The sequence below is a fragment of the Centroberyx gerrardi genome, chromosome 16 (genome assembly GCF_048128805.1).
Source record: "Centroberyx gerrardi isolate f3 chromosome 16, fCenGer3.hap1.cur.20231027, whole genome shotgun sequence".
NCBI lineage: Eukaryota > Metazoa > Chordata > Actinopteri > Beryciformes > Berycidae > Centroberyx > Centroberyx gerrardi.
Genome location: NC_136012.1, coordinates 25,469,749 through 25,479,240, shown reverse-complemented (window position 1 = coordinate 25,479,240; position 9,492 = coordinate 25,469,749). Strand labels below are relative to the sequence as shown.

Genomic DNA, 9,492 nt, shown 5'->3' with positions numbered 1-9,492 from the left:
CCACCTCAGTCCCGTCGAGCTGTCAGCTGTGAGCCGCTCAACGCTTCCTACCCGCCGCTCCGAGCCTCCGCTGCGCACTGTGCGTCCCGCGCGTCCTGGCGCACGGCACTTGAATGGGAATATCCACTCCGGAGCGGGACTGAAGTGAAGTTTTCAAGTTTCAAAAAAATAAATAAATAAAATACCCCGAGAGACTGGAGAGAAGGAGGAGGAGGAGGAGGAAAGAAAAATGGCTTCTAAAGGGATGGAAAGTATGAAGTTAGCGGAGGAGCAGATCAAAATGCTGGAGGAGAATTTCACCAAAGTCAGCAAGCATCCGGATGGGACGACGCTCATGCTGATCGCTGCGGAGTGCGGACTGTCAGAGGAGGAGACACAAGTGAGTATTACTATTATATAATATTATAATACGCTGTGTCCTTATAATGCTGTGTATAATCAGGAATGTAGTGGAGCTTAAACCCACCAAAACTCTGTTTACCCACCTTTTCATTTGAAGAATCGAGTTTACCTTTAGGCTGACATGAATCTATAATATTAAATCCAGTGTATAGCCTACATCATATAGTAAGTAGTAGCAAACTGGTGTTGGCTATATGAGGATATGGTCTTTAAAGGGAGGAAAGGCATAAATCAATGCTTTTATTAAAGTATAATTGATTCATTAATAAATTATTTCTTAATTGACAGCTGTTTTTTTTACTTAAATTGGTGGTTTTGATACTTTATGATGATCAGGAAGTCATAGTTTACCCTCCTAGTTATTTACCACTACACTGATCATGCTACACTTATTGATTATAGTGAAATGTAACTGTCTGACCCTCTAGATTCTTCTACTCTGAATTCACAATAAACGTATTTAATTAGAGGTTTAATAGCGGGATCCGGCGGAGAGGAGACAGTCAGAAATTAGCTGTTATCCACATTACCGAACATGATCTCCTGACCTGTGTTGAAACAGTTCAGCAGCAGTTTTACCCGCAATAGAAAACTGCCAGCCGCTTTATTTCCAGCATGTTTTTCTCCCCCGTTTAGCCGCGCATCACTGAACAAATACTATGCAGCAATTCTAGAAATACTGGGTCGGTTGAATAGGCTTGTCCCCTATGGGATCACTATAATGGTCCTATAGGGACTCATATTGTGTCTGTGGTACTCAATAGTGAGTTTAGTGACCGTAATATTTTTTTTGTCTCCTATGGTTCACTATAATATGTCTATAATATAGAACTTATAGCATGTATGGTACTAAATAGTGAGTTTATAGTGGTATTATCGTACTTAATGATATTTTTTATTCCTATAACATTCCTATATGGACTTTTTGAGACATTTTGCGGTGATATTTCTACATTTATCTTTTATTTTGATAAGGGCAGGCAGTGAGTCTCCTGTCTGTCTGCAGTCTGACACGCTGTCCCCAAAATAACACGATGACAGGCTTCTCCATAGAAAACTTATTCATCAGCTATCAAATTCCAGAGAGGTTTTAGTTAAGATCACAAGCACCTACAGCAAAAAAAAACAAAAAAAATAACATGACACCTCGCTTCAGGAAACTCTTCTTTATAATAACCGTAAATGTTTTTAATAGGGGGAATGAAACTTTATAAGACATGAGGATTTTGTCAGTGGGTAAATTAGGTGACTGCAGAGGAAATAACTATATAGCCTACTAAAGGGGAAAAAAATATAATTCATACTTTATTCATGTATGATTTTGGTCATTTTAGTTAAGATTTGTGAACAAGAACAAGTCTCTCCCTCAGCTAGAAACAACAGACTTTAATCTCTGATGTCAACAAGAGACAAGCCTGGAGCTGCTCCATTGACAATAAATGGAACAAGCTTGTGGACAGTGTGTCATTACTAGGGTGATCCTGAGATATCGGCTCATATTTTGGTTCTAAACCTTTTGCACTATACTGAAATAATCCTCATTTGTGTGTAAACAAATACTCGAGACAAAGGCAGAGCCCCATTGATTGTCAGTGGAGCGGCTCCAAGTTGTTTTAGGGAGTTTGTGTTTCATCTTTTTAGCTTTGGGAAGGATTATTGTTCAAGCTGCTAATGTTGAGTGATCTGTACAAGTTTACAGGACAACAGGAGAGGAGAGGAGATTTAGACTTTGAAGTTGTAATCCATGAGTTCCTGTTTTTTTTTAAAATTTAATCTTCATCTTTGTTGCTCAGGGCAAATTGCAAAGTGTTTCTGCACTGCGCTTCCCAGAGATCACCTGTCAATCAAACAGCGTGGGCGGAGCTTGGATTTTCTGTTGGTGAAGTTTGAGTTTCTGTAGGTGGCGCTCTTTTCTATATCTGTTCAGCCACGGTGGCTATCGCTGCTCATGCTAACTACCCAGTTCTTCTTCTATTTATTCCAAACTACAAACTAAGCGCAAACGTAAAATGTGTTTCCCGGGAAAGAGCACTGTATATAGGTTTGAATCACTAATTGTTTTATATCAATCAGTGATAGAGAGCAGCAAAACGAACATGTAATTATATGAAAATGTCGCAGATTATTACTTTAAGTACGCACTCCCCACCCCCCCCATCCTCCATCTTCAGACTGGCCGACTGTAAAGTCTGTCCACCTGTCCAATCAGTGAGCTTGGAGCCAGATGTGAAGCTTCAGAGCTCCGATAACAGCTGAGATATTGAAAGTGAAGCAGCTCCAGTAGCTTTCCACTGACAGGTCCAGATTTTACTCCAAAGCACTTTGTCTCCGTTTTTGGAAAACATATTACCTGATGTTCATTGCTCAATATTCCCAAATAAAACAGATTATATCATCTAAAATGTTACTCTCATGTAAGGAAAAGTCTTCATTTAGCTAATACCAATCAGTAATAATCCGTAATGAGTTTCACTTTGATGCCAGCAAGTGTTTTGTAAGAGCAGATTTAAACGATGGATATCCCATTTTGGAATAAAAACCTTCAGTTGTTATTCCTGTTCAGGATTTGGCAGGCAAACATCATGATAATCTGTTTAGCTGTACGCACCAAGAGTTACAGAAACCTTTCAGGGCTATACATGTAAATTCTGTCATTTGAGTTGACGTCACATGAAGCGAACAAGTTCATGTCGCAGGCAAATTCCTGCTCGTGTGTTTGTGCTTGTGGGAGTGAGACAGAGGGAGGTGGAGGTGGGGAGGGAGGGAGAGGTGGAGAGGGAGGGAGGGAGGGAGGGAGGGAGACATGGCAGAGAGCATCTGTCAGAATTTGCCTACAGTACAAACAGATCGCCCATCGACAGCGCCGTCGCCTCAGTCTCATGCCTGTCACTGGTTTTTCCACTTCGCTTCTGCAAACCAGTTCTGCCAGATTTCTTGGAGCTGCAGATACGCAGGCACCAAAAAATCTGGATTTTTAACTCTTTGCAGCACAGATCTGACCTCCTCCTGTTTGCTGTCTATACAGAGAAAAATCAGAGTCCATGTGGTTTCTCCTTATTCAGACAGACATGAGTAGATCAGTTCAGTTCTGCATCACGAAGAGTGAAAAGTCAGAAGTTATTTTCCTCTCAAGCAATTTAAATTCCTTGAGACTTGACTTGATGCATGAAGAGAAGACTTGAGACTTGACTTGTGTTCTGGTGACTTGGGACTTGACTTTGACTTGTGTCTCAAGACTTGAGACAGACTCGACCCAGGTTGACTTGGTCGCACCTCTGAGAAATACACGTTGAAAAAAAAAAGAATATCACAATAGTCAAAGGAAATTGTTTCTGTTCATATGTAACAATATCTGCTAAAGTAAGCAAAATCCCATGTTAAATAATCAAATTGATGTTCATCGCATTAAATTGCATGGCAACATAAAGTACGGTAAAACAGCAGAGATTTTGATTAGCATTTGCTTTTTATCATTAATTTAAAGAGGATAATTGTGTATCACAATAACTTGATATGATTTCATCACAATATTATTCTGTTGAAAGACGATTAACAACAATATTGGATTATTGTCCCGCCCTGGCTTCAGTCTAACATTACTTAGACAGAAAAACTCTGCTTCTTTGGCTCCGCCTGTTAAGATTTAACTCAATCAGTGAGATTATTTGTGCTTCCAGAAAGCCAGCAGCTCTGCCTCCTAGAAGAGTTTGTATAACCAAACCTTCAGTACGGACTGGCTCTCCGTCCCGCTGCTGGTGACTGAGTGTTTCCATTCTTCGTACACAAAGGTGGGAGAAGCTGGGCCGTCCTGACAGGGAAACCCGGTCCAGGGTGAGGTAAAGGTCTTGGCCCCTCATCAAAAGACCTGACTTCATTTCCAGCTGACGTCTTCTTTTTTTTTTCTCTCTCCTCGCTTTCTTTCTTTCTTTTGCAGCCAAAACTCTTGTTGAGTGTTTGGATTTGTGAACAAAGCTCTCATTTGAGTGGCTTTACCTAAGGGACGCACCCCAGCTACCACTCCCTGTTTCAAATTAATAGCATTTACAGCGTGCTCCAGCCTCTTTATGGCATGTTTGGACTTCTTTCATAGACCTTTAGCTCTGCAGTGTCTTTGCCGTAAAAAGGTGCACTCAAACTTGAGGGGCCTCGTTATGTAATCCAGTGTTAGTCAATGGAAGAGAAGCACAGTTGTACTCTTCATCGGGATTATTATTAATCTCACTATCATTATTGTTCATAAAAGATTTGTGTATAAAATGCTTTTACAAGGCTTTGAAAGAAGTTTAGAAAGAAGACAAGCAGCAGAACTGAAGTAAGACAAGCACAGCATGAACTCAATAAGAGTTTGATTCCAAAATGAGACGGAAAAAGTGACACCTAAGTGTACAAAAACATTTCTAGCAATCAATTAGAACAAACGACAACACCTTTGCAGACTGGCTCCTCTGTGGTTTAGAGATCCTGAATGATGAACTTTTCCAAAATGAACGTTCTGCTTTGTGGAAGTGAACCATCCCACTGTGAAACCCCAAGATAAAGAGCGTAAGGACTAGACGCGTTGGCGTGAACAGCAGAGTTCAGAGGACATTTCTTGAATTCATTTACTCTCTGCAATTTCAACTGCAAACACAGACTCGGGCTCCAAATGGGAATCTCATGTGTCTTCGGCAGCAGATGAATGTGGAAAGCGGTTCTCCTGCCAGGCGTATCGCTCCAGCAGCGAGCCAGGGAGTCGTGTCTGGAGGCCGGTGGTTTGGCCGGCCGTGTCGTCAGTCTGACTCCTCCCCTCCCCTCCCCTCCCCTCCCTCCCCCTCTCACTGTTATCGAGGTGATGTCAGCCTTGTTGTGGATCCCTTGACAACCTGGGCCGCAAAACAGTGGCGCGTCGAGTCACGGGGCGTGTGTCAAAAAAAACGTCATCATCTGGTCAGTGTTTCGCTGTTGGCTCGGTCAATGCCTGCATTCTCCGTGAAACTGAATGGAAACAACATGCGCCGTTTTCTGGTTTCCCATAATACAAGTTCCTCTGTGAGTCAGCGGCCACGTTTACACACACACAAGAATGCGACTGTAATGCGATTACGGCAATAATGTGAGTGAGGCAGGACCCGTGTCAACACCGAACTCCGAGTTAGTCATTATATGCAGAATCTCAGTAACATACGAGCAGTGCTGTGATTTCCCTGCCCATTAATCAGCCCGGTCTCATGAAATTTCCAGGTATGAGCACGATGTCTTAAAATGAAAATAACAGGCTCCGTGCACGAGAAGTGAGAGAAATACGTTTCCCTAGCAGGAAAGGATTGAGTGGAGGAGAAAAGACTAGAAACAGGAAGTAGTTTGACAGTGACGAGTGGTGGAAAGTAAGGCTGGGGGCGGACATATTTACCTTCGACTCGGACAGACCTGGGTTCAATTCCAAACTTACGTAATGAAGTTTTTCTACTGGGAGTGAAGTTTTCATTTTCAGCTAAAGTTCTTCTAATTTAACCCTAACCTTACCCTTAACCAAAGTCGTTTTCCTTGCCTGGACGTAACCGTCAGCTAATCTTTTCACATGACGAACACGTGACAGCGGTGCGTCCAATTCATATTGAGAGTTCGTACTCATGTCACAAAATGTTGTGACACGCTGTTGCATTAACACACACCAGTCAGAACATGTGGACACTTTAACTGTGTTTCTTTAAGTGTGATCAAGTTGCATCATTGTTCAGTTTTTTGTTCTTCCACATTTCAAGTTTGTTTATTTCTACAGCCCTTTATCACATGCATGTGTCAAAGGACTATACAGAGAATGAGCCTAACTAGATCTAACTGAACAACAACCAACCATAGAACAGAGTGATATAGGACAAACATCAGGAAGACATCAGCAGAAGACACACAAAATCAGATTTTAGCAAGACATAACACCTATTCTTCATAGCCTAACCTGCCTACTTGAAGCCTCATAATAACCACATCGCATGTAAACAGGATTATTAGGGGAAGTGACACTTTTAGAATCATGTAAACGGTGTAATGACACTATAGCCTTAATCAGGAGGCAATAGTCGAATTTCTGTGTGCATGTAAACACAGCCAATGGCAGGAAAATGATATCAGTGCTAACAATGCATTTGGGGAACCCGGCCCTCAGCGTTTAGTTGGAATCAGCTCTGACAATATAGGAACCCCTCCTGTGTGATTTCTCAGGAATATTCCTGTCCGGACTGAGTTTTGTCGCTTACCTCACTGCTCTCCAGTTTCAGGCTCCGCAGCACTTTGTGCCAAAAGCAGCTCAGTTTGGGAACTGAACACCTTGTTGCTGAACAATAGCTGTAACGGCATCGCTGTTTGTAACGCCTCCCTTTCTCTGTGTGTTTCTTTCTAGAAATGGTTCAGGCTACGCAACGCACAGTGGAGGCAGGCGGAGGGCCTTCCAGCTGAACTGGGATCTGTGAAGGACTGAGATTGATGTTACAGAAGAAGAAAACCTCCAACCGCAGTGTGTGAACCCGACGCCTGAAGCCCCTCACTGACCTGACTTCTCCTGGATGAACTGACCCCCCCCCCCCCCCCCCCCCCCCTCACACACACGCACACACACACACACACACGCACACACACACACACACACACACACACACACACACACACACAACCAATACACTTCCCTGACTTCCCTATTCCCCCTCCCTTTCCCTTTCTCTTCCTGCTCAATCTCTCAGTCATTCTCTCTTTTTATATCTATGAAGCTATTTTAACTTGGAATGTGAAGAGTTTGTGTGTTGTTGCCAATATAACCGCCATGTTTACAGAAATAAACATATTGTTATTGTTATTATAAGTTAAAATGTCTGGAGCGTGCTTTGAGGGTTTTTACGTCTCATGCGAGAGATCGGGGTCCGAACGCACTGAGGAAGCCGGGTTACAATGGTGGGAAGGCTTGGATGTAGTTTAGAGAGGGTGTGTGTGTGTGTGTGTGTGTGGTGGGGGGTGGGGTGGGGGGTGGGGTGTTTTGAGGCTTTGTTTGTGTGTGTGTGTCAGCGGGGAGCGCAGTTTATAACATCAAGCTTTTCACCGGACTATAAAAGATGTAAGGAAGCGCCTGTGTTACAGTAGATGCTGCTGGAATCTGCTGCTGCTGTCCAGGGATGTCTGGGTCTGCTGGAGCATTTCCAGAGGGGGGGGGGGGGGGGGGGGGGGTTAGACATGTGAGCTGAATGAACTGAATGGCATCATGGACTAAACAAATGGCAGGTGATGTCATTTCATTGTCTCCTTTCCCTTTGACTCCACTCTTTAAACGGATGTCCAGCTGCGAACACATCAGCCAGTCAGGGCATCAAAAAAAAAGGGACAATAAAGGAAAAATCCACATTAAAACAGTTTAAGGTTCTGGGTCCATTTTGTTGTTTGGTGTATTTTTCTTCTTCTTTGGTAACTGGCCAATTGTAAACGATTTTCCAGCAGCTACAATGGAGTTTGAAAGCATAAACTGTTTCAGCGATCTAAAACATCGACGGTATTTTGCACCAGTGTTACAGGGAGAAATCCATCAATAGACCAGAATGCAATGCAGCCACAAGACAGGTTGAGTTTTGAGTAAGGGGTGAAAATCATTCTGGGATTCTGGGATCATTCTTCCGCTCGTTGAGCCATGTTGCATCAATAACTGGAAAGATTTAGCAGCAAGCTAGGTGTGTTAACGAGGTTAATCTGATTTTGATTTTATTCTGATTCTGATTATGTTTCAATAGTCAGAGTATTGCCTTAATTGGGTTAAAATCGAATTATTAGTGCGTCATTATGTGTTGCTGTTGCACAAATTGTGTTGGAGAGGAATACAAATGGATGCTGTCCCAAAACTAGGCAACCAGGATGAAAAAGATTGAGAGTGGAGAGAGAGAATGGATAGAATTGGTCAGTTTCTCATTTTACGGGACAGAAGAGAAATCCTGGACTCCCTCTGTGAGAGATGGAGAGAGAAAGAGAGGATGAGGTTTCCTGCCAAACAGCCTGCAGTGGAAGCGCTGTGATCGTGGGAACCGCCTGCACAACGAGCTCGACAGAAACCAACACCGACCCAACAGGTAGTTCAGCCGCTCGTAAAACACACACCGCCGCTGTTTACAGTGTGTTGTGACAGAATGTGTGCACTGGCACACGCTGCACACACACCCACACACACACACAGGAACAGGAACACACACCCGCAAGCATGCAGTGAAGTATGCATACGTTTGTATTACTGTACTTGTGAGGACCTTCACTGACTGCATTCGTTCCCTAATCTATCACTAATCCTAATTCTGTTCTTAACCCTTTTAAAGAAGTGAAGATCGGCAAAATCTCCTCACTTTGGAGGAGTTTCCTCATCTTTCTATCCTTGTGAGGACATTTGATCCTCTTAAGAATAGAAATACTAGAACACACACACACACACACACACACAAACGAACACACACAGTGGTGTCTATTTCCTGTGCCTGGGGGTATTTTCCTATGTTCAGCTGAGTGTGACAAAAAGTCACACCCACTAAAGAAAAACAAGCATATTTGTTTAGAGAAGGAGAGAGCACACACACACACACACACACACACACACGGTTACTCAAGCCCCTGCTGAAAACACAGATTATTTCCCAGACCCCGCCTGTCTCCAAGTCGCTGATAAGTCATACCATGTAATCTTACAGTTTGGATTGCTTAACACAGTAAATCCCTTAACTGTTACCACTTCCTCTGTGTTTCTATGCATGAAATGCATGCTGAAAATAGCAGCAGCGGGTCAGTGAGCCCGTCCTGCAACCTGAAGATCTGGGTTCCCCCTCAAACCGCCTCATGTCGGCAAGCACCCGCCGTGCTCAAGTGTCCCCTGGGTGCTGTTCTGTAGCTGACCCTGACCTCTGACCTCTGTGGAGGCGGGAGAGAGAAAAGAGGAATTCCCTACAAGGATGAATAAATTATCGGATTATTGTGTATATTAATAGCTGTTATACAGACTGTAATCAATGCAGAATATACAAAAGTTTGCATCCCCTTTCTTGTAAAATGTCTCAAAATCTTAAAATCCCTCCCTAACCTTCTCCTTCCCTTCATCTA

At 43.1% G+C, this 9,492-nt stretch overlaps 1 protein-coding gene across 1 annotated transcript; it reads left to right on the top strand.

Annotated features, from left to right (window-relative positions):
* hopx (HOP homeobox) lies at positions 1-7,776 on the top strand. The gene is made up of 2 exons (XM_071920256.2): positions 1-379; positions 6,779-7,776. The coding sequence occupies exons 1-2, from the start codon at positions 230-232 to the stop codon at positions 6,854-6,856; spliced, it is 228 nt and encodes a 75-aa protein (XP_071776357.1). The 5' UTR covers positions 1-229; the 3' UTR covers positions 6,857-7,776.
* Positions 7,777-9,492: the final 1,716 nt, after the last annotated feature.